General features: G+C 35.2%; 1 protein-coding gene across 2 annotated transcripts in view; it reads right to left on the bottom strand.

Annotated features, from left to right (window-relative positions):
• Positions 1-27122, bottom strand: part of CPNE8 (copine 8) — a 205200-nt gene that overhangs the window by 65296 nt on the left and 112782 nt on the right. For both annotated transcript variants that reach the window (XM_047742512.1, XM_047742511.1), the window contains exons 9-11: positions 25466-25570; positions 24095-24136; positions 2493-2568 (exon numbers count right to left, since the gene is read on the bottom strand). In XM_047742512.1, coding sequence (XP_047598468.1) covers positions 2493-2568; positions 24095-24136; positions 25466-25570 — 223 coding nt within the window. The remainder of the gene's footprint in view (positions 1-2492; positions 2569-24094; positions 24137-25465; positions 25571-27122) is intronic.

Below are 27122 nucleotides of genomic sequence, written 5' to 3'. Positions count from 1 at the left end.
AAAAAGTAACTGGCCCAAGGTGGCTGGAGCAGAGAGCAAACACATACCATTTCAATGAATCCGAAGGACTGCAGGTATGTGGAGCCAGCAGGGGACACTCCTGTCTCCATGCCTGGGAGCTTGTGCAAGCTTAGAGATCCCACAAGGGCCCTATATTCTGCTCTAGCCCCCTCCCAGCTGCAGTCCACCAACAGTCCTATGGGTCCAGGGTCCCAGAAGGAAACAATCCTGTCTGCAATCATCTAGATCCTAAAAGGGCCTAATACTTACTTAATTCCAGCTCTTTCCAGCCATAGTTTGTGAGCAATCCTGCTGGCACAAAGACCCACCAAGAGATGTTCATGTCTGCACCTTAGGAGACCATGAAATATCCTTATATTTATTTGGTCCCAGCCCCTCGGACCATGGTCACAAAGCAATCTAGCCCACCCAGGGACTAGTCGGGGACATGCCCCAGAGCCAGTACAGACCAAAGCCATGGGACTCAGGGGCTGACCCTTCTAGGTCTGGTCCAGAGCCAGTCCTGCCTACTTAGAGACCCATGTGGGATCAGAGGGGACTCCTCCAAGAGACTTGGCAGGAGCCACACACGCCCTCGCACTTAATAAGAGGCCATCTGGCTGAGAACCTAGCTGTGCACCCTGAAAAGCAACCCTGGTTCAGAGTCACCCTCCTGAATAAAGTGCTGGAGCCAGTCTCATGCACAGGGGCCGGACAGAGTCCATGCCCGCTCCAGCTGCTGGTAACAAGCACCCCCAACCATGGATGCTACTACAGACCTACTAGCCTCAAAAGCAGCTCTAGTCCAGCATGACTGCAGCTCTGGAGGTCATCTCATCAGCTCAGGAACTGACAGGAGAAGGTCTTTGTCTGCCAAAACCAGTCTGTAAAGCTGCAGGGGTTTTTTAAAAGCTCAATTATAATGCTGGAGATCTAGAAGCCCAAAGGTGGGCAGAGAAAGCAGGCATCCATACAAGGATAAGCTGTCTTATATTACTTTCATTGCCTGTTTAGAGCCTTAATAGTCGTTCCTTGGAAGACCCAGATAGAAAAATTGATCCATTACTCCATCTTTGTTGTGGCTGGGAAGTTTAATCTGCAATATCTCATACTCTACTAAGTAAAATATTCTATGTACCCATTATCATGACACACTAAACATATTTGATGGGCTTGTCTCCCGTTAGACACGGAGGTTTTTTTTTTTGGAGGGAATGAGAGAATCTTAAGCAGGCTCCATGACTAGTGCAGAGCCCAATGTGGGGCTCGATCTCACAGCCCTTACATCATGCCTGAGCTGAAATCAAGAGTCAGATGCTTAATCGACTGAGACACCAAGGTGCCCCAAGGCACTGAAATTTTTAACCATCTCTTTATCCCCAGGGCCTTAACAGAGAACATGGAATGTAAAATCGATGTGAATAAATAGTTTATTTCCAGTGAATGAATGAATGAGGGAATGAATGGAATGTTACTGCTTTAGCTTTAGTAAGAACATGTTAGAAGATGGAAAGTGTTCCACTACTAACTTAAAAGAGGTCAATATTCATGTCAACCTGGCAGGGAAAGAGTTACCATTATTAACTGATACTGAGATATTCTCCTTTGCCTTTGATGTTTGTTAAATAAAAATATTAAAGAGAATGTGTGGTAACTTAGCCCAAGTATTAACAGTGCCAGAACATACCATGTGCTCAATACATATCGGGGAGTTAACTGGCAAGGTAGGTTTAAGGCAGAAAGAGCTACTGTGCTTGCTTTAATAACCTGGATTTCTTTAATGACTCAATTATATTTTGTCATTCCATTCAGTCTTCAAGTAAACTACAATGAAGGTGCTCAAACATACAAAGCAGACCACAGTTCATTTTAAAACACCAAGCTGACATAATGAAAATGCATTGTTCTTCTCTTTTTACTAAGAAGGTATTGGGGAGGAGGTTGGTAGAAAGGCAAAAAAAAAAAAAAAAAGGAAAAAACAAAACAAAACCCGTGAGGTTTGTGGAAAAAAATTAAAAAAAAAACAAAAAACAAAAAACAAAAAACAAAGTTTTGGGGCGCCTGGTGGCTCAGTGGGTTAAAGCCTCTGCCTTCGGCTCAGGTCATGATCCGAGAGTCCTGGGATCGAGCCCCGCATCGGGCTCTCTGCTCGGTGGGGAGCCTGCTTCCTCCTCTCTCTCTGCCTGCCTCTCTGCCTACTCGTGATTTCTGTCTGTCAAATAAATAAATAAAATCTTTAAAAAAATAAAAATAACAGTTTCATAGGCAAGAATTTTTAGATTTCTCAAAACAGAGTTAAAAGACCATGAGACTTGAAGAGAAATAATACAATACCATTCAGTCTCAGAAACAAGTCTGTTCAATAAGATTAAAGACTCTTACATATATTGGTAGTTGGTTATATTTTGAAAATTACCCTTTGCAAAATCTACACTTTTAAAGCATAAATTTACTTATTCCAGAGGAAAATAATAAAATATAAATCCTCTTACCTCATATACGTTGAATTGCGATTGTCCTCTAGAAAGTTCCCTATAGCTTGTGGTAAATTCTCCAATGAAATCATGACTAAATTTAAGGGGGAAAATATATAATATTAGCTTTCATACATTTGTCAAATATACTTTCAAGTTTTCTACAAATGCATGGTTTAATCATGAAAAAAATGCTTAATATTACTATGAGCATAACTTAATAACATATTTTAAGAGACTCATACATAACTTCATTGTTCTTTAACCCCAAATTATATACACTCAAAATTACATTTTGTTAGCATTCCAATAATTTTTAATTTATCCCACCAATATTAATATTTCAAACCAGTATTTTAGTTTTAATCACTCATATCTAAAAACACTGTTATCATCTATGCTACCAAAATGATTAACAATTTATTAGGATGAAAGTTTAAGACACTTGGGCGCCTGGGTGGCTCAGTGGGTTAAGCCGCTGCCTTCGGTTCAGGTCATGATCTCAGGGTCCTCGGATCGAGTCCCGCATCGGGCTCTCTGCTCAGCAGGGAGCCTGCTTCCCTCTCTCTCTCTCTGCCTGCCTCTCCATCTACTTGTGATCTCTCTGTCAAATAAATAAATAAAATCTTTAAAAAAAAAAGTTTAAGACACTCAAAAACTTATTACTTATATCAATAATTATAAATACAGTATATAGAATTCTTCGAACTTTGTTATGACCAAGATGTAATAGGACATTATTTTTTAACATGGGATTAAGAGTCACCAAGCTTTATTTTTGATAATAACAGCTTCAAAGTACATTGCTAATACCAACATGGTTATTCCAAATTTCTTCACGTTAAAGCAATCATAATTGTCTTCTCAGAAAGCAGATCTTCTACAGGTACCTTCTCAGTTTAGATGGGGAGGGATAAGGACTGAGTAAGCATGCATTAGTGCTCACTATAAAAACCTTGTCAGTGTGATTACTGAAGCTTACCTAAGGAAGTTTACAGAGGAAGGAGATAAAGCAGATAAAGACGGGAGGAACTAAAGTTGGTAAACACACCATAAGGGATGTCACTGCTGTTTATATCATAGAATTTAAGCTTGGCCCATATACTTTGCAAACACAAGGTGTTTGTTACCATTAAATAAACAGCATACACACACAAATAAATATATATTATAAATAAATATAAATATATAGAAATGTTTTTATATGTATTTTATAATTTTTATAATTTTTTAACTTATAATTTTATAGTTAAAAATATATATGTATATGTTTAATGCTTAGTTGTAAAGACCTGATGACCAGAAACAAGCAACAAAAAAACTGTTATCTAGCCAACCAAAACAGTAATTTCTAAAGATGGGATTTGGAAGGAAAAACTAGTTGCCATTAATTTCAGTAAGATTTTGCAATAAGAAAGGTTTTTATTACATTATTTAAAACACACCTCACTTAGATTTCCAGCCTCCCAGTTCTCCATTATCTCAAAGATCTTGTACATACATCATAATATTCTAAATAATGCATCCCTCTTTACACCAGTATCACCCTGACCTCTAACTTCCAGAAGCAGATCTACACACTAGTGGTGAGAACTTCATATAGAGGACTTAAACAAAACCTTGAATCACCTAAGCCCTTCTGGCAGTTTTCTAACTATGCTAATCCTCATCTGGTTGATTGTTTCCATTCAATGTTGAGCTATTACTATTAACATTAAATTCCCACCACTCAACACTCACCAAAAACTTAGTAGAGAGAAGCAATATTACTGATCTCAAGTAGATACAATTAATTACTCAGTCAAGTTGCAAGAACATGTAATACCCATCCAGATAACAAAAGTCCAGCAGAGTGGCAAATCTGGACGCAATGGCAATGGTCAGGTTTATCATACCCCACATAGGTGTGCCCCTGTTGCAGTCATTCTGGAACTCCCTAAAAAGCAATTCTCTGATATTTGGTTCTATTTTGCTTTGGTAAATTTGGTAAATTTGTTACTCTCTACAGAACTGAGTGAGGACCAATGAGGTACAATTCTGAGAGGATCCTATTTATCATGAAATGGAGACTTCTTTTCCCCCTGAGTTAGTTGTTAGAGAGGGCTTATGGCCAAATCAGCGGCCCATTTCTTGCAGGATAGGTCTTCATGACATGCTGTCCTGTGCAGACTTTTCAGGCTTCTTACCCTTATTTCCCCTTTACTTCAATTTCCTCACCCAGTTTATAGTTCACCATGTCTCATTACATGGGTTTCTGTAAATTATCTTGGATCCTTTCCAGAATGAGACAGGATATAAATAAAAGAATGAATAAAATATTTGCACCTCCCCTTCTGAGTCTTGTCTAAGATTATTATTTTGAATAAAACACTGAATTTGCATGTCATATAAATGCAATGCTATCCTGTGTTGTAGAGGAGAAAATGTACTGAGTCACAAATTGCATTTCAGCCTCTACAACAACAATTCTGTGAGATAAAGAAAATACATCATTGTATATTCAGAGCCAGAGAGACAGATGATCATGAAGTGAGGATGTGTCAAAAGGTCATCAATATAAAGCAGTTAAGAGGAGGTGGCAGTAAACTTGTCAACCCTTGATACAAGGTGCTTTGTCTCCAGAATAAATCTGAAGAATTTGGGTGGATAAGTGGATTGACTCCCAGGTGAATTTTGTCATCAATCTTTTGGAATACAGGAGAATTTTTATAGTTTCCTTTGCAACCTGTCCTACTTCAAAAATTGCTTAGATAAATACTTTAAAAAGAAAGAATTAAATGTAATTTTCATGGACTTATAATTATCTTTTTCCCCCATCATCAACTATTCCTAGATTTTATGGAGATTAAAAGGCAAATTTAATTTACCTTAATATTTTTAACTGTCCCGATTTTTAATAATATAATATTAAAACAATTATCACTATACAGAGAGATATGATGGGAAGACTTTCATTATAAATCACAACCAATAATTTCCTTGTGATTCAATAATACTGCTTTGCTATTTCCTGTTAATTTAATTGCAACTAAAATAATGATTCTATGTAATGTCTCTCTGACTGCATTTATAAAATAAAGTCTACTCCAGGGCTGTTTATCCAATTTGTGTCTGTTTACATCTCCAATTTGCTCTCCATACTTTTTATAATAGATATATGCTACTGAGGAAAAAAAAAATTAAAGGACATTTAAAGCAAATTGATTACTATTATATAGCTAGTAGTCTGGCTCTAAAAGCTTTGTTTGAGGAAATCTATTAAATTGTTAAATAAAATTTATATATTATTTCTATGCTCTATTAATAGTGAAAAAATAGATACTATGCACATTCACATTTATATTTGAAATCTCTAGGATAGTCCTTACTTAGCAAATATGTCTAACCCCTCTCTTCCATTTTTGGCCCCTTCTTTCCCAGCATCACCAACTTTTATAGCCTAACTATTATGTCCTCCAAGAAGCCTTTCCTGCTTCATGCCGTTCCCTCTTTGCTCTTCAAGAAGTCAGTATCTCTCTACCATCACAAATCCTGTATTGTATTATACCTGTTGTTTATTTAGTTCCCCTCTCAGCCTTCATCATACTTGAAGGTAAGAAAGGTGATAAACTCATCTCCATGTTTTCGGCATCTACCTCACTGCCTGGTACACAATGGGCACTGTTGAAAGTTGGAAATAGATTCAAGTTAATATCACAGTCCTTCTGTGATCTGATTTTGCCAGTAATATTAACAAAGTTGCCTCAGATTATATTCAGTCTCAGAGAACGGCACGAGTGTGATTCCCATTAACCACTGTTACCCTCTCCACCTCCTTAAAACAACTCTGAGAGCAAAGCAAACAACTCTTCTTTTCCCACAGGAGTACAACCACGCAATCACATCAAACAAAGGCAGAGAAAAGAGAGGCAGGCAATACTAATATTGCCTTTTGCTGGCCATTTCTGGTGATCCTCATGAAGACCACCCTGCCTTGAGGATAACAGAGGAGTCTCACTTTCTTGACTGCCAGTAAACTAGTTTTGCACATAACGTATACAAATGACATGCATGTACTGAACTCGTCTCATCCCTTTCTCCATCACTGTGTGATCTGGAGTAAGTCAGCCAACTTCGGGGTCCTTATGCCTTCACTTAAAAATTGGAGGCAATGTCTGCTTATTGTTTTGAAAATAAACTCAGAGAACTCATTTGATTCTTTCTGTGAAAGTTGTTTAACTCCTTGAAAAAGACACTATATTTTTCCAATTACTAAGAATATGATTCTAGATATATAGAGATATGTAGATATAAAATTATATGTATAATTTTAAGAAAGCTTTAATAAAAGTAACTTGTGAGGCTGTAATAGGCTTATGAATTGATAAATGCTGTGCTGAGATTATTTGGGAGTTACACACACACCTGTGGCTTGTACTGTTCTAGTGCGACTCCTCTGCCTTGTAGTACACCTATGTGCCATGTTTCAGGTATGTGTTGAAGGATCTCTCAAACAGGGATTTGTAAACAAATAGTATATTAAAGACAATTTCTCTAGGATGTTGAAAATATTTTGGCTCAAATGCTGGGATGATCTTTCCCACGGAAACAACAGTCCCGGATATCACTGTCTCCTCCATTTGCATGCAACATAGTGATTTCCTTTGTCCCTCTATCTTGTCTAATCTGGGCCAGTCCTAGCAAGCATAGCAGTATTTTTGAAAATAGCTAGAGATTAAGCAGTCACAGAATGAGACACTTTTAAATGAAGTGCAGTTATGGTGACCCTAATTCAACTGATAGGTTGTAAACATTCCTGTTTAAATCTATATTTATAGGAAAAGAGCAGCAGTGTTTTTCTAGAGGTGACTAAAACCAAACCATTGACTCCATGACAAGTAAAATATGCCATAGGATTTGTGAATTCCCATGATCAACACAAAAACTCATCTTTATGAGTCCAGATAACAATGTATCAGCTATCCCTGATTTTGCTAATTTTCTTTATTTTTACTGTAGTCAAAACCTTTGACTTTGACAAAGCTTTTCAATATCTAAGAATGTTCTGTTTGGTTTTGTTTAAACAAGAGAATACCAGCCTCCACTGATTATTTATTTATTTATTTGAGAGGAAGAGAGTGAGCACAAGCAGGGGGAGGGGCAGAGGAAGAGGGAGAAGCAGATTCCCCGCTGAGCAGGGAGCCCAACACAGAGCTCAATTCCAGAACCCTGAGATCATGACTTGAACCTAAGTGAGACACTTTAAGAAACTGAGTCACTCGGGCACCCCTACCCTCCACTGATTCTTAAAGAAGTATCTCTAATTCAAAATTTCAACAGAATCAAGTCTCTTTTCCCATGTAACTTACTCAAATCCTGAGGGAGAATCTAGTTTACCTTAAAAAAAAAAAATCCAGAAATATGACCTGTAAGTATTCTTAAGATTATGAGCTTGTCTGTATGTAAATTTGCCAAACTATTATGATTCTTAATTAATTCTGCTAGTAAATGCAAGTTACAAACACATCCTTACAGTACTTTTTTTTCTTTTGTAAAGTACTGGTTTATGTTTTATAAGGTAGAAATGATTATATATAAATTTATATGAATGTATTCAATGTACAAGTGATCATATCTCTAGCTTTGTTGAAATTTTAAGTAATTTCAAGAGGTTTCCATTATTTTTCTTGCCTCCATAGGTTACAATAATATTTCTGGGCCTTCAAGAGGAAAACAGATATAATCACTCTCAAATATTAACAATGCAGCAGGAAAAATGGGCTAATTTTATCAGTCTTATCCACACCTGCTCCTTGATCCATTTTTAATATAGATAGAAATTTAAAAAGATATAAATAACACATATGTATAAAATAAGTCAGCCCTATTGTCATTTTGGCTATAAATATATATATAAAATGTAATCTAGTAATATATAATAGTTGTACATTTTAGTATGTTTGTATTTTATCTATTATTATTTAATATTAATATTTCATTTATTAACTTTATTTCCACTTATTTATTATATCTGTACAAAGACTTGGGATAAACAACACTTTCTAAGACAAGACAATGTATTTTTTTTTAAGATTTTATTTATTTGCGAGAGCCTGAGCCTGACCTGAGCCAAAGGCAGACATTTACATGACTGAGCCACCCAGGGGCTCTGACAATATTTTTAATGTGGTTTACATTGATGCACAAAATGATACATACCATACTAAAGAAAATGTTATGTATGATGATTTACGATATTTAAGCCCAAACTGTTTGCCCACATAGCCAATCCATTTTTTTAAACACAGGATATAGACATATTTTTAAAGTATATTTATAAATGTTACATTGTTTAAATTCCATGTGTATGTATTGACATTATATCAATTTTAACTACACATAAAGTCTAATTTTTTTTACCTAATTACCTTTAATTCTTTTCCATTTCCTGTAATAAGCTTAATGCATCAAAACATCATCAAGCAAAATATTCTCACTCAAATTAAAATTTACTGAAAGAGGAAACAAATTGTATATATAGCCAAAAATTCTTAATATAAAATCACTTCTACCTAGCAATAGTTTCACAAATGCAATTTAATTCGTTGAAAGGTAGGATGAAATTTCTTTAGCTAGCCAGGATCTTTGGATATTTTTCTAGGATTATATAAATTAAAAAGTGAATTGAGAGGGGCACCTGGGTGGCTCAGTTGGTCAAGTGTCTGCCTTGGGCTCAGGTCATGATCCCAGGGTTCTGGGATCTACCCCTGCATAGAGCTCCCTGCTCAGTGGGCAACCTGCTTCTCCCTCTCTGCCACTCCCCATATTTGTGCTCTCTCTCTCTCTCTCTAATAAAGAAAATCTGAAAAAAAAGTTAACTGAGATAATGTCTAAAGTTAGGATATCCTCTAATTTCATGAACTATGAAACATTTGTCATCCATATCACATACTTTTTCCTCTATACTTTCAAAGTGATTGAATTCTAGTTCTTACCTTAAATATTAATCTCTAGAAAGGTAGATCTGTGTGATGCACTAACCAATTTCTGAAATTTAAACTATAAGCCAATGAGTATTATTTTTTCACACTAATGAGAATAATGAAAATTAGTATTATACTAAGCAAAGCAACAACAAAATACCAGAGGCAGGATGAGCATAAAATAATGGCCAAAAGATCAGTTTCATATTTTTTAATTTTTAAAATTTTTTCAAAAGATTTAAGTTTTAAAAAATGAGATATTAAATCTCTATTCGTGTACCTTTTTATTCTTTTGCTGTCAGTGGTCTATAGCCATATAAATGCAGTTCAAAGTAATTACTCCCTTTCCAACATATTGATAACAGATACCTTCATTCAAGAATTTTAAAATATATATACTTTAGTTATGAGAAGATAAATTCAATTCATAGCTCTAAGAAATTTTGAGTAAAGCATCAGCTGCTTTTATAAATTGTTCATTTATATACCATTTATATACATGGTATATTTCTAGGCTAACTACTGAATATAGATTAGTACTTGTTTATATTTTACTTTTCACTCAAAGTTGCCCCGGTTCATAGATAAATATGTCTGTTCATCTATCTAGATTTCATATTATATTGCTAGTTTTGCTCATTCTCTGTAAGCCTTGAATACCATTATATGTTTTTAAGACATAATAGTTTCATTGTTTGCTTTTTCATAATGATGAAAATGGAACACAGGGATTCTATCATTTCTCTACAAAGTTTTGTTTTTTTTTAAAGTTTGTTTTTTTTTAATAAAAAGCACAAGGAAAAAATTCTGACAGGAGTTACACACACACACACCACACACTGTCTCTCTCTCTCACACACACACCACTGTCTCCCTCTCTCTCTTTCTCTCTCTCTCACACACACACACACACACACACACAACACACACAACTCCCACCCCTAAGTAGCAAAAGTTGGCAAGTTGCATACTACAATGCACTGCTACCCGAGGTTGGGTTCTTTTCATTGGCAAACAATCTCTTCTTTTCCTCTGGCATTTCCTGTCCATTCTGTGTGCTGGGGCACCACTTCCCACTGTCATGCCAGAGTTGCCAACAGACATCATAAATGTCCTAGCTCTCTTGCCAACCTGGCTTATAAAGCAGTCTACCAGTTTCCATACTCTCTCTGGCCACCCGTCCCCACACTGTCCATTATCTTCCTGACAAACTGAGGGACTCCAGAAGGGCAGCTAGGATCAAATCCCAAGGGTGAAGCCCAAATAGAAGGAGATGAAAATACATTTGCTATTGAAATTCTTTCAAACCTCTAGTTAAAATGGAGAGCTTTCTTTGGTCAGTTTCAAGGTTTTAGATTTAGGAGACCTACAAGGAAAGAAAAAGTCTGTATCCAGTAAAAAGCTATGTAAATTACTGTGGTTGTAGTTTTTAATTAACATGTATAGACAATTCAGATCATTCAGGTCCAAAAAGGAGTAATTCCAGCTCCCACCAAATTGCCTAGAATATTTATCTCAAATAAGACCAAGTACTTAAAAAAACTTACTTTATTTTGTGCTGTGTAGACGAGACATTGTTAGTAAAAAATGCACATCTTGTAAATTTTAAAAAATAATTACTGCACTGTGGTGAAATTGCACATTTAGAACTGACAGAACTGTAATCCCTGACTTAGATCTCATTTGGTATCTCAGAACTTTCAGATATGAAAGAATTCCTCCACATTGGAGATTGCGTGCTTATTTTTACATTAATACAAAAGTAGTAACTACTTATGGCCATTCAAGATTTATAAGATTTTCTTTGAATTTCTACATTATTACCCTTTCACTTCTCAAAATGAAAATTATTTTCTTACACTATGGAGAAAAAATCTTTTTAGGTAAAAGTTTTAGGCTTTAATAACTTTATGTGTTTTTAAGGCATGTTCATTTTATAATAATGGTTTTAACAATGTGAATATAGGCACATCTGGGTGGCTCAGTCGGTTAAGCATCTGCCTTCCGCTAGGTCATTGTTCCAGGGTCCTGGGATTGAGCCTGGCATCAGGTTCCTTGCTCAGCAGGGAGCCTGCTTCTCCTTCTCCCTCTGCCTCTGCCTGCCACTCCCCCTAGTTGTATGCTGGCACATGCTTTCTCTCTCTTTCTCTCTCTCTCTTGTCAAATAAATAAAATCTTTACCAAAACAACAACAAAAAACAATGTGATTATCTTCAAAGTACTAAAATACAGAAATAGAATAACCTACCTCATAAAAATTTTTTTGTGTGTTTTAGAAGCTTGAATAAATTAATTATTTTTTAACCAAACAAGACTCCAGTAGACTATGAAGCAAAATTTCAGAATCACTGAGTTCCTAAGAGAGAGATATCTCAGACATTAATCAAAGAATTAAAAGTACTCAGTGAATTGGTGTTTGGGTTGCTTAGATAGAATAATATTTATGTATAGAAGCACTTTCTTTTTAATAATAAGCATAACAGAAACTTTGTCCTTAAAATACAGTATAAGTATCTGTGCATTTTCTAGTGGAAATGAAAGAAATATCTATGCAACACCATAAAAATAATGTCTGCCTACAACTTTTACCTTTGGTATCTACTGACTTTGGGTAAATCAGCAGGCTTTCTAGTAAAATTTTTTCATCCCTCAAAACCATAAAATACATTTTCCTATTCATTTCCCCAAGACAGTTCAGTTGATTATCTTGAACTATTCTGAACAGAACACCAGAAATTTGTTTTGGGTTCTTGCAAGAAAAATATCTTAGAAAATGGCTTGATGGGGAGCAGCAAATCAAACTTTTGGACCATAAAATATCAATTAGGGAACTCAGCTCTTACAGCAGTCAGTCATTTGGTCAAAAATTTTAAAAAAATATGTGAACAACACCAAGCACTCAAATATACTCAAACCTAAATTGTTATTGGGAGTGACAATATTCTATTTGTCTTAATTTTTCTCCAGATTAGCAATTATGAAAATTTCCTTTCTAAACATGATATGAATGCAACATGAATAAATGGCTACAATATATTTTTACCTTGTTTTAATTCTCTCAGGTAATGTCTACAAGAGTCATCATCAAATGCTAAAGGTATGAACTTATGTTTCAAAGAAAGATCTGGAATTCTGACTATCATGTTCCATTTATCCTATACTAGCAGTACCTAGAAAGATAATTAGAGCAATAAGCAGTAGTTTGATTTGAAAACCAGTGACTACCTAATAGTCATGTAAAATGGACAAACCATTTCCATATTTTGAACTTGAACTTTCATATCTGGGAAAAGAACAATAATATTTCCTACTGGGATTTTTTTTTCTTTAAGAATTGAGAAGAAATATGTAAAATTGCTTGGGATACCAAATTAAATTTAAAACTCATAATGAATGATCTTGAAATTGAATTACCAAGCTATTCCATAAGAGCAATTTATGTAACAAAAAGATTGCACACACCACATTGTCTCTTTCTTATTCATTTCACTCTCTCTTTCTGACTAGCCAATTTTAATGAAATATTAAAATTGTTAAAAAGTAAAGGTAAAGCAAATTCATGTCTGTAGTGAACTTCTCATTTGCTAAGTTTTAATAAACTGTTTTTTCTAGGACTTAGTTGTCACTAAGTTTAGTTTTATATGTATCTGGAATTCTAGTAGGTGATTAATAAACACAATACAGTTATACAATATCTACAGGTTACATAAAATCTCAAATTGTCTCGGTGTTCAAAATCACGGAGAAAATAATAGGTGATGATTGCCTATCAATATATCTTATTGCATAAATGATCAGCATCTTTATTATCTGAAAGTCTTCATCACTCACAACTCTAAGTTTCATTTAATTGGAAGACTTTTATTGCCAGCTCTGTAGAATTTCCCCCCAAAACTCCCAGTGAGTAATCCTATATACTTCTATTGTGTCAAAGAGATCTTTTAATTAGAAGATCCTCCAATTTATGCCTTTGATTTATACTCCAGCATGTCTCCAATTCTCTAGCCTCATATTTCTAATAGCCTGATACACATTCTCTACTGTGATATGTAACTTTAAAAAGAGGAATTGGGGCAAAAAAAAAAAAAAAGGAAATACAGTGAATGATGAAAGTAATCTTGGGGGAGATAAATAGAAGCAGGGTAAAACCTAGACAGGTCTTGAAAATATCTGTATCAGTTAGAAAGATAGTGTTATCTGGGTTTTGTAGAAGAAAGCACAACAGACTTAGATTGATGTGATCTGAGACATTGTTGTTCCTCTGGCATGAAGTCATCATGTGTTCTAGTACTGTCTGATTGAGACCATTCACTAGGTTTAAATTTGGGAGTCTCTCAACAGAACTAAGCAAAAGCTTCATCAAAATAAGAAACTTCTATACAGCAAAGGAAACAATCAACAAAACTAAAAGGCATTCCATAGTTATGGAATGAGAGAAGATATTTGCAAATGACATATCTGAGAAAGAGTTAATATCCAAAATATATAAGGAACTTACAAAACTCAACACCCAAAAAGTGAATAATCCAATTAAAAAATGGGCAGAAGCTATGAATAAATGTTTTGCCAAAGAAGATATACAGATAACTCACAGACTCATGAAAAGATGCTCAACATCATTCATCATCAGGGAAATACAAATCAAAATTACAGTAAGATATCACCTTATACCTGTCAGAATGGCTAAAATCAACAACACAAGAAACAATAGGTGTTGATGAGGATGTGGAGAAAGGGGAACCCTTCTGCACTGCTGGTGAGCATGCAAACCGGTGCAGCCACTTTGGAAAACAGTATGGAGTTTCCACAAAAAGTCAAGAATAGAACTATCCTATTACCCAGCAACTGCACTAGTAGATATTTACCCAAAGAATATAAAAATATTAATCAAAGGGATACATGGACCCAGATGTTTATAGCAGCATTATCTATAATAATGCACCAACCATGAAGACAATCCGGAGCAAGAAACTTAACCTTAATTCATTTATCAGCAAAATGAGGAAGATAACAGGTAATTAATGCCTACAGGATTCTAGAGTGAGTTTCTAACTAACAATTGTTCTCAACCCAAATCTGCATTAGGATGACCTGGGGAGTTTTTTTCAAATTTTCAAACAATTCCCATTTAGACTGTATCCCAAGCCCATTTAAGCAGTATCTGGAGAGGTATTATAGTAAGAAAAGGGCCCCAAGTGTTTCTCATGGAGACACCCAGCTGCAAATGGTCCACAATGTTTCTGGCAGTAAGTGAAAAAAATATGTATTTTATTCTTGATTATACAAAAAGGTTAAGGTTTTCTATTTCATAGAATGGAGATGACACAAAATCATTATAGAGATGTGCAAAATATTCTTCAACATAAGCAACGGGAAAACCCTTTTAAACATGAATACAATTGATAAAACTACATGAAGTCACAAATATGTTAATCAAGACTACATTTTATCCAGTACTTTAGTGGCTAAAAACAATGACCATGAATGGGGAAAGAGGTAAGCCTTTGTGTTTTTCTCTTGGAAAAAAATCAACACATTTCTCATGCATGTTATAATATAAATAAACTGTATTTTTTCTCAGACTACAATTACAAACTGAAATAGTCTGAAGGGTGGCATGAAATGATAATAAAAATAATCAAAATAAGTAATGTTGGGTTGCTTCAGAGTTGAATGACTGTCTTGTCTACACAAGTGTCCATCTCTCAAAATGGTTTTTAAAACTCTGCTTCCTTTCATTAGGAGACTGTTGTTTGGTGAAAAAGCATCTTTATAAGAAATTATTCTTGAATGCTTTGGATAGAAATAGAAATGTTTTCAATTTGGACAAAAACTAAGGACCCATGGAGATGTTAACAGGAACTTGAATCAAAACCATCAGCCGTAAGGCAGGTGGTATCTTAATTTTTTTGGAGAATAAAGTACAATTAAAACTTTCCTTTTTGTTATTGCTCAACATTAAAATAGGATCTAGAACCCTATATACGGAAAATACAGATGGAATTTGCATATGATTTAGATGTTTCCGTCTCTGAAGCTAATAAGGCAAGAGTGACTATATATTAATTAAATGAGTGAGAAAAAAATTAAGATGTTGTTTCTATAAAAATCAATGGGAAACTTGGAATTAATGGGTGATCTGTGAGCCAGTTTAACCTTGCCACCTCATTCACACAGCACCATATGACGCTTTCCTAGGTATATAAACAACTGGATTGAATTTCACAATGTATAACCAAAAAGTATACACAAATATGTTCATGAAGCACTAATCATACTAATAACTGAAAAAAAAGTCTCTCAGTAGTAGGATGAACAAATCACATGTAACATGAACAAATTTCACAAATTTAATGTTAAGGAAAACCAGACAAAAAAAGAGAACCTACTATGCAATTCCATTTATATAAAATTCAAAAACAGGCAACACTAAGCCATGCTAATGAAAGTCTGGAAAAGTGGGTATTGGGCAAGAGGCACAAAAAATTGAATGGAAGAGGAAGGAGGTGCCTTCTGCAGTGCTTGAATAGAAATATTCAAGTCATGTTTTGATGTGGGTGCTGAATATATACATGGTAAATTCCATCTACGAAATTTCAGGGAGCTGTGTATTTATGACTTGTGCACTTTTCTATGTGACATTAGTATTCACTTAAAAAGCTCATTTTCGGGGCACCTGGGTGGCTCAGTGGGTTAAAGCCTCTGCCTTCCACTCAGGTCATGGTCCTGGGGACCTGAGATTGAGCCCGGCGACAGCAGGGAGCCTGCTTCCCTCCCCGCTGCCTGCCTCTCTGCCTACTTGTGATCTCTGTTAAATAAATAAATAAAATCTTAAAAAAAAAAAAAAGCTCATTTTAACAAAAGAACCTTTTTGCTCTATCTCCTACTACATTTAGAAAGACTTCCAAATTCAGAGACTATTTCATGGTCTTCTATTTTCTTTTCTTTGTGTTTTACACTTTCCATTTAGGTGGAAATGTTTTGGTCAATGGTATTCAGATTTTAAAATTTAGATTTGAATACTAAATCATGTCTACAGACCAAATAAAAAGTAACATTTTCAGGGAATATGAGTTCTTTTTCTATGCTACAGGGGAACAACTCATGTCACCCCAAAGTACATCTCTTTAGCATATGGATTATTGTAGGCTGATTATTTTTAAGAAACAGAAGGCTCAGGAGGAACCTTTGACCTTCCACCTAACTGCCTGAGAGTCTTTAGGTAGAGGACCTGCTCCAGGAAGGGAGCTGTCACTATAGATTACTATATTATAATATTATCTGGGTATGAAAAACAGGGAGGAACTCAGCAAAGTCTGTTAAAATTCCTCCTGTGTCTCAACTGCTTCTGCAGGGCTAGCAAACATACATATTACCACTTTTAGCCTAGTAAAAACATTTATACCCTTTTCATAAATACCCATATTTATTTCATCTTTTAACCTTGTGGAAACTGTAAATATAGAATTAACTTTGGGAATGTCAAGAATTCATACCAGTGACAGTAGTGGCATGATTTCATTATTTATTCCTTAGAGATGCTGAAGTTGGCAACTGACAGGATGTGGTAGCTGAGAGCAAGGGAAGGGTCGATATAATTATGATCTTTCAAGTCTGCAAACCTGGGATTATGGTAACTCCTGGAGATAATACTCAGGGGTGTAAATCCAGTAGAGTCAAAGTCATTCTAGAAATACAAAAACATTTGTCTACTCACCCACTGTTCAGAGTGAGTCTGCTCTAAATCTATTGTCTACTCTTCACTGTTCAATCTCTGGTGTGTCTTCCTACTACCCCAGTTCCCAAGGACTTTCCCCAAGGCTCTCCAGCCCCCGCTGCATCCAACAATGAAAAGGCTGACCCTGGCAAAGAAAAGGATTTCTAGGACTCTACTTTCATTATATAGCTCTCATCTATTCTGATGGTTGATAAACATTTTGAGTATCATCCCTGGTAATCTCATGATAGAATAAAACCTATGAGAGGAAAGGCAGACTTAGTGATGAAACTGATGATTAATTCAAATTGGACATAATTAAGTAGGCTCAGTCTCTTCTTTGTAAAATAAAGAATTAACACTAAGAGCCCTAAGGACTCTAATATTACCTTATGTAAAAACTAGAAATTAATTTACATTTCGAATTTGACTGTTTATATTCTAATAGAGGCAAATGAAATAAATAATAAGCTGATCATAAATCAAAATTCAGTGTAAAGTGTGTTTGTGATTTGAATTTGGCAATTCTGCTGTTTACTCAGTGAAAATCACCCGTATTTGAACATGGAATAAAGTAGAAAAATTAATTTGTATAATAAGAAGATCATAGATATGTGAATATAAAATCTAAGATACCTGCAAATGGTAAAAAAAAAAAAAGAGAGAGAGAAAGAGAGAGAGAAAATGACAGCTGAATTAATTACTCATTGCCTGAAGTTTCACTAGAGAAACATAATCACTAATATTATTCAAGGCCATGTCATAATTTCAAGTAGGGTAGAAAGGAGAAGATAAATAACAAGCACTGACAGAGAACAGTGTGTTCATCAGAAAGACAACAGAGTTATTTCAAATTCTCTCTTCTGTAATATTGAAATAACACAGCAAGAAGTTAATACATTAAAGGACATTAATAATATAATACTATAGTTTACAGTGTGAGAAAATAATAAGACAAAACGAAGTCCTTGGCCTCCGAGAGTTTAGCTTTAATATGAAAGATAAGGCAGAAACAAAATTTCAGCCTAAGTCTTAACATACAGATACGCTAATAAACATTCCTAAATGGTAAACAGAAGACCCAAGAGAGAGAGGGAGTAAATGAATTCACATGTACAGGGAAAGCTTTCAGACAACCGATAGCATTTAAATTGGGCCTGGACAGAAAACCAATAGACAAAAATTAACACAAAAGTGGAAGGATATATAAAATGCATTAAAGGTAATTAAAATATCACTGTATAAATATTAGAGATGTGTATTGTCACTAGCCTGACAACCTGTTTAGCACATGAGGAACAATTTCTTATAACAATAATATATAAACAATTTCAATAACAATTTTTTCCATAACTAATGAAGTTTCTACTAGAACACAGAGACATACAAATATAAAGATTTGATTAGCACTTTAGGTATCAATATATATAAATAATTAAATCAGTCTTTAATGAGGGTTAAGAATTGTAGATTGAAGAGAAAAGGGGACAAAACCCTCAAAAACTGCATATGAGAAAAATCATTACCTAGATTTGTAGGAGGTGTGTGTGTGGGGGGGAGTAGTATGTCAGTAAATAACATGTCAATTAGGAAATTCCGTTAATCAACATTTTTTAAAAGTCTCAAAGAAGTGGTAGGTGTTGGAACAATAAAAGAGGCTGAACATTGTCTACTGAATACACACTTAGAACATTCAGGGTTAACTGCAAACAGAGGATAATTGTTAAGGAAGGATCAATTAGAATAAATGAGGGAATTTAAAATAAATGAGACAAATAAAAGGTTTTGCACATGTCTCTTCTAAATGAGTCATAAATGTCTTAGACAACTTATAAATAAGTTTTTGAGTGAAGCTCTGGACCAAGAATCACTGTTTTTTCCCACCGTGATGATGCAGTAATTGCAGAAATAAAACATCAAGCGTGTTTATCAAATATCTTCAAAGGTAACATACAAGAAAATGATAGCATTTATCTGGCATTTCACAGATCAATGGAGTTTGTGCTTTCTTGTCATAAGTGTCACTCACTATTTAAAAAGACTACATTCGATACAGAGCAGAGTGCTAATAAGAAAACTTCTCTCCTTTCTCAGCAGACTTCAAGAGCCAAATTTTATGACTGGCAGTTCACTAGTTCAGCCTTTCCATCAAATCACGTTCTGGGAGACAGAGATCTACTTGGTGGCCCATTTACAATCAGTCCCACATTAGAGACACATGGTTTTAATGCAGAGCTGTTCTGTTAATGCTCCCTGAATTTTAAATTAAGCTACAAAGTCAGCTGAAGCTACTTCAAGCATTTGAAGCTTTTCAAAGATACCACCACTGATTGCTTTGTAACCCAGACAAGTCAGTTTCTCAGCACTTCAGCTTTGCAATTGTTAAAATGAGGTTTAAATAGTCTTTCTTCACATCCCTTGAAGAAATGGTGGGAATTATGGAGATGATTTTAGTAAAGTGGTTTAACTTGTTGAAAATTGATACATTTACACAATTATTCATGCCAAGGTCAAGCAATATCTCCGCACTCTCTGACCACTGCCAGTGTGTTTAAATAAAAAAGGACAAATAACTATGTCTCTTCAGTTCCAAACTAGCTCAGGATACCCATTTTAAAGTCAACTGGTTACCTGAGCAACAGCATTACCACACTTCTGTATGCTTCACAGATGCACAAGATGTTTGTTCCAGAATTAATTTCAAGTTGATGAACTCAGTTAAACATACCCTTAGAATTCTGACCCAAGATAACACCACTTCCTGAAGTTTCTAATCTGTGAATATAATTATCACCTCCACTGTCGGAAGTACCCTAGCTAATAAAACAAAATGGGATGGTAAGCAAGTAACACTGTCAAGCTTTGTTCACTTAAATTTTTGACTGAGATAATCTCCCTAGGCTGAAAGATCAGATTATCTGTTGGGTTTCCTATGGTCAAATTTATACATAAAATAATATAGATATCTGACCAGTTTTTTCCCCACTTTATAAGGGGATACCTCTCAACTTCTGTGAAATACAGACAAAATGGAGTTAAAAGTTTAAAACAAATACCTGATATAAAGTTACTTATGATATATACTGTATGGATTCAATGGGGCTACATGGTGCTATCAACTATCGTAACTGCCAACCCAGATGCTGCAACAGGGCATTTGAAACAGGGCCAGCCTGAATGCAGTACACTGCAAGCAAGAGAACATACCAGGATTCAAAGACCTAGTATAAAACAATGTAAAGTGCCTCATTAATAATTTCATAATGGGGCACCTGGGTGACTCAGTCGGTGAAGTGTCTGTCTTTGGCTCCGGTCATGATCCCAGGGTCCTGGGATCAAGTCCCAAGTTGGGATCCCTGCTCAGTGGGCAGTCTGCTTCTCCCTCTCCTCCCTGCTCTTTCTGCCTCTCCTTATCTCTGTCGCTATCTCTCTTTCTCAAATAATTAAATCTTTAAAAAAATAACTTTGTATTGATTCCATATTAAAATAACATTTTGCATATACAGAGTTAAATAAAATATATTATTACATCAGTTTCATTGGTTTTAGTTTTTAATGCTGCTACCAGAACATTTTAAATTACATATAGAATTTGCACTGTATTTATACTGGACAACGCTGTTATAGCTGTCAAAAAAAGGCAGGGGAATCCACTGAGTAAATAATCTTTTCTAAATAGAGGAAACGAAAGTTCTCAATCTAGACAGAGAATTTAAAAACTGATATATGCACAAGATTTATGACAAGTACTAAAGAGGACAGGAAGACAAAGAATAGGAAACAGCTTCTGCTGATAATTACATTGTATCATGAAAATAATGAGTGTCAAATCATGTTCATCTGATTTAAGGAAAGAACATTTACACTGGGAAATCGTGTCAGATAAACAAAAATGCATGTAAAAAGTATAACCATATGTTATTATAAGCACATGTAACCACAAACTGGAATATCAACTTATGTAACAATCCAGTGACTAGTATTATTGCATTACAAAACTAGTATCTGGATTTTATGGCATTTACACATCACTGTTATCAGAGACCAATGTGTCTTTCAAATTTCATAAATTATATTATTTAGTGAAAGGGTTATCAAAAATTATTTAATCATGATTTTAATTTTTCTTTTTATATGTCATTCTCAACTGTAATTTTGCTAACACTGAAAAGGCTAATAAGCACACACAGATTAATACAGAATTATATGCTGAAATTTCTTACATTAAAATATGGATCTATAGGGGCGCCTGGGTGGCTCAGTCATTAAGTATCTGCCTTCGACTCAGGTCATGATCTTATTCTCATAATCCAAGACAGCTCTCTTCTATAATGCACTGGCCCTTTCAACAGCTACCAGGATTTTCTTTCAAAATCTGTAATACTCATTTCTCTCTACGTACCTTCCCATTACATAGTCTTGCTACCTAGTAATGCTTCCTCTACTTCTTTGGGTAATAGAAAATGTTAGGTAGTGACATACTTATGTTAAAAGGTTTCTTGGGGCGCCTGGGTGGCTCAGTGGGTTAGGCCTCTGCCTTCGGCTCAGGGCATGATCCCAGGGTTCTGGAATCGAGCTCGAGCCCCGCATCGGCCTCTCTGCTCAGCAGGGAACCTGCTTTCCCTCTCTCTCTCTGCCTGCCTCTGCCTACTTGTGATTTCTGTCTGTCAAATAAATAAATAAAATCTTTAAAAACAAAACAAAACAAAACAAAAAAGGTTTCTTAAGTACTCTCTTCATTCTTCCTAGTGACCGCATTATCAACAACTACCAAAGAATCATAGAGTTAAGACCATTGCCCAGGTTGAAAGCTTTTATTTAATTGCCACAATTTACAGTTTTATTGTTATGGAAATATAGCATATTAGTCATGAGTGAATTGTTGGAAGCCTACTGTCAGGGTTCAAGTTCTGGCTGCACCATTTGTTAGTTCTGTGACATTAGGCACCTTACTTCTTTGCCTTGATTTCTCTGTCTGTAAAATGGTATTAATATAGTTCCTATTTCTTATTGTGAAAATTACAAAAGGAATAACATGAAAAATGCTTAGAGAATAACTGGCACATTAAAAACATTCAATAAATCATCCTGGTTAGGAATGCTCAAAACTCCAATATCAAAAAAGAAAAAATAATAATTAAATTCCAAGATAATTCTGATCTCCAAAACAATCAAACTTTTTGTGGCTCAGAAGTAACTGGAGACAGAAGGAGAGTCATAAAATCTCACTTTTCAAAGGAGGACAATAAAATATCTACAATGTCTGCAGATTTAGGATTAAAAGTCATGGATGCAAATCAAATCTGAATTGGAACCCTTCATCTCACAGTGTTCAAATCGAAACCATTTCCCCAATTTCCAAAAATTACTAGGAAAAAGCTGCCACTTTTGCCCACTCTCAATTAAAATTTAAAACAGGGTACATGATATAAGGCATAAAGTCCTACTTTACTCAGAAGGGCATTCTTTCTTTTTCTATTTATTCTGAGATGCAAAACTCATTTTCTCAATGAATAAAGTTCAATGGAGCATTAAGTACTATGCGAATGCTTTCTCCCAGGAGAAAACATAATTTTTTCTACTTAGATTTCTCAAGAATCCATGTAGAATTCTTATAAAGAAAACCTATATAAATTATCAATTAAATAAATAAGCTGACAGAAATATAAAGATCTGTGGTATAACATGGATTGTCTTTAAGAGTGACTTCAACTGGTGTTAGGAAGCTTACCAGAGTCATGCTTGGGATATCACACGAAGACAGAAATCAGTTATCTGGTGAGACCTGAAGTATGGGATAGTGTCTTCACCTCTTTCTCTATCCTCCCTTTTCATTCCATGAAAAGGAGAAAATACTAGCTGGGCCAAATTCCAGCCAAATTCCACAAATTAGACCATGTGTGCAAATGAATGCAGGTCCAATGTCACCTACATGCTGGGTGTGGCTCTCCAGTCAGCCATTTTCCTAATCTATGTAGCAGAAAGGATGTCTTCTCAGGACAGCCCAGACTTCTCAGCTGAACTTGTTCCTACATTACCAGGAATGTTCAAGTATCCAGACACCCTCAACCCTTCAGGCTAGGCTGTTGACTTATATAAAATGTGGTGAGACAGGCGTTGCTTAGATCTTGGGCTTCAACCGCACACTTCAGTTCTATTTTTCAGAGAACTTTGGGTTGGAGTGTAGGGCATTAGCCAAGCAAAATTAAGTATGTCCTTTGCTTTTGCTCCTGTCATTCTCCCCTGACACCTGTACATTTCTATCCCTTCAGGAAGACCTTCAGAGGCAGCTCTGTAGGGCAAGGTGAGATGTGAGCATTTCTGGGTTCCGTGGCTTAACATGATTTAACAACACTTCAAAACAGTGGAAACAGTGGAAAAATGAGGAAAGAGAGAAAGTATTGAGTCCCCTCTCTTTCAGGATTTAACATGTGTGACATGACATGTGACATGATTTTGGAGTTCTGAACATCCATTTGCATTGTGAATCACCAGACATAATTCTAGTTTTGTTTGTTTTTTGTTTGTGAGGTATGTGTCTTTTTTTTAGGGGGGAAGGGTACTCAGGTACCCATTTGGGATCCTACGAATGACATGGATAGAAAGGTTATAGGAATCTTCAGAGAGATTACGAGACCCACGCATTTGAGAATCAGTACTATGAAGGTATAACACAAGACATTGGTAAGGGGTACAATGAAAACTCAAGTCCTAGTTGAAAATCTTTACTACAATACTAGCAATGAGGAAGACCTCTATCTTATTCTCCAAGTTGAAAAATTACATAAATTCTTAAAATTTCATGTAAGCACCTCACTAACATTTAGAAAAATAAGACAAATGTGAAATCTGCAGATTAATATTTAAAAAATGTGTTCACTTCAATATACTTCTTAAAGCATATTCAGTTTCAAGTGCCAGAATAAAAGACGTTGTCTTACCTCCCATCTCGATCCCAGTCATATACTTCTACTTTGATTGTTCTGTCCATGGGGAAAACATACACATAAAGTTACTTAGTACAATTAAAAAACATCATTGAGAATTAAAAAAATCAGTTATAGATTTTCTTAGATGAAATGTATGCTTATAGGTTTTTACAAATACTTTGAAATGGATTTTGCTGATTTTATTACTGTATTTTGACTTATATCTTAAAATAGGTTTTTCAAATCTCATTGCTTCTTTAAAGGGAGTAGGGAAAGTATATGGGGGAAGCATGTATAATCTGACATGGCTCCTCAACAGGAAGTTATGCAGCTACTTCTCTAGAAAACCACTGTGTTAGAGCAAGATTTCTCAATCTCAGCATGGATCACAATCACATGAGGGCTTCTCAAAACTTGAGTGGTTAGACTTCATGCCCAGAGTTCCTGGTTCAGTGGGTTTCAGTTGGGGCCTGAGAATTTGAATTTCTACAAAGTTAACTAGGTGATGCTAATCATGAACCACATTACAAGAACCACTTTCTTAAAGAATGAGTGAAGTTAAATAAAGTTATGATCTTTCCAAATGAATAAAATGACAGTCGAGTTTTAAAATAAATTTCATGGCATGCTGCTAACAATGCCTTCTATGATATTAGTTAATAGAACAAATTTGCATTTTTCTAATATTCAAGTAACAAGATAAGAGACTTGATTTTTACTTTCTATTTATTTGCTTTCCTTTTGGAGGTAAGGGCTTTTATATTATAACCTTATAATCAACTCTCATATGAAAAAGAAGAAAAAAACTTTGATATTAAGGAATCTTTAGGTATACTGCAGGAGTATCTTCAGGGCCACCCCACCCACCTACTTGTAAAACACTAGCATCTCCCTGTTCTACATCTATAGAACTTCTATGATTCAATGACCATGAGAATAGTGATACCAAGTAACATTTTCAAGAGTGCATCAAAGTTGATAATATAGCTAGTCATAGCCTTGTAGCTTCCATATTTACTTATCGCTCTCTAGAAAGATAATACCAAATGAAAGCACTGAGGCAATGAAAATTTTAGGGTAATTTTTGAATAATATGTTAAAACAAACTAATATTTAATATATTTTTAGCACTTAGTACATTTCTGGTCTTGGCAAATCAGTCAGTTTAACCAAACTTGAGTCAAATTATCCCTCTTCCCCAAATCATCATGGATTAAAAAAAAAGTTATTCAGAAAATTCTGAACAAATCATCTATGCTTGTTAAATACACATTTACATACGTAAAGAAGACACCTTAATTTTTAAAAATTTGGCTTAGATTATTAGATACAAAGTCTGTAGGAAATATTCCAAACTCTCAGAAAAGCTGTCATTTATTTTACCTGTCATAATCACCATTACATAATGCTCTGACTGAGATCTTGAATGCTTGCCATACAGGATTTAGAGTGTTTTTGACGACTTCTGTTTTATGACAAATTGTAAAACTGTAAAAAACAAAAGAAAAGGTTCCACTTATTTTCATAATTTGATTATGATATATTGCTTTAGTAGGCATTCTTCCCTTTTTGTGTGTGTAGAACAAATGTCAATCTTCCTACAGATGGTATATGACTTAGTAAAAAGAGATTTGTGGTTTTAGAACTTTAAAGATAAGCTCACTACAATATAAAGCAATGAGATTTTGCAATAAGTTTAAGAAAAATAATCTTTTGCAGATTCAATAAATTCTAAAGCTGCTCTGTAAATAAGCTCTATAAAAATTGTGAGGACATACTGAAAGAGTGAAAAATATCTTATGGCTAAGAACATGAAGGTCATCAGTATTCCCCCAAAATATTAGCTTGTTGTAGTGTTGGGGACAAAAACCTGGCTGGGATGGATTTAAGACAGAGAGGAGAAACAGACACATGTGTAGAGAATATATTTGAGGTGTTTAGCCATAAACAGAAATTGGGGTTAGCTTCAGGGGATAGATTAATCCACAGAAAGGTTTGTGGTTTTTGTTATTTTTCAATTTTTCTCCCTGGGAAGGAAGAAATAACAGCAAGGTTGTATGCTAAATGAAAGATCCAACAGAGGGGCACCTGGGTGGCTCAGTCAGTTAACCGTCTGCCTTCCGCTCAGGTCACGCTCTCAGGGTCCTCCCTGCTTAGTGGGGAGTCCGCTTCTCCCTCATGCTTGTGTGCCCCCCCAAATAAATAATAAAAATTAAAATTTTAAGGAAAAAAAAAAAAAGGAAAGATCCAACAAATAGGAAACAATTTACTATGCATAAGAGAAAGACTGGAGCAATGTCCTTAAGTAGATGAAAGTGGATGGGACTCAGGGCATCTATGAAGGAGTTGTGGTCTTGGAACCACAGATAGCCATTTTGCAGGAACCTTCAGGAAGGTAGAGTGCACTGCAGATGTTGTGATGAGAAAGTTCTCCAATTGCTTCAATTTTCTTATGAAATAAGAAGGATGAACCTCAGTAAAGAAGAAAGTGGGCAGAAGTGCTGAACTCTCTGGGAGAGAGGGAAACTTGGTGGATCAAGCAAAAAAGTAGGATTTTTGGAGAGGCCCAAGGGCTTTGATTAAAATAAACATCATGAAATTACAGTGAGACACTAAGTTTATGGTTCTTTCTTTATCTAAACCATTGGCTCTACAGACCTAAAGAATACACAATAAGAGATAAGATCAATGCAGTGTTAAAGCTGGTTTTTCTGATTCAAACTCCAGCATTGTTTCCACCAGACCATTCAATTTCCATACAGGAATCAGGTCCTAGAAATGTTCTTGCCTAATGTAAATACATGCAGCAGTTCATGAGATATAAAATGATCTTGGTCAGAATGACACCCAAACCCAGTCTTCACTAAGACCTTAGTAATGAAGTTTTCCAAACACTGGGATGCCTGTAACAGTCATGAACATGAGAATATTACATAAGCACCATACTGAACATGCTGCATTTAACCCACACAAGAAAATACTCTCATTTTGAAAAGCCTCAGAGTCCATTTCCCTCCTCTCAGGTAAGAGGAGTCTACTT

The sequence above is a fragment of the Lutra lutra genome, chromosome 8 (genome assembly GCF_902655055.1).
Source record: "Lutra lutra chromosome 8, mLutLut1.2, whole genome shotgun sequence".
Classification (NCBI taxonomy): domain Eukaryota; kingdom Metazoa; phylum Chordata; class Mammalia; order Carnivora; family Mustelidae; genus Lutra; species Lutra lutra.
This window is presented reverse-complemented; position numbering and strand designations above follow the sequence as displayed.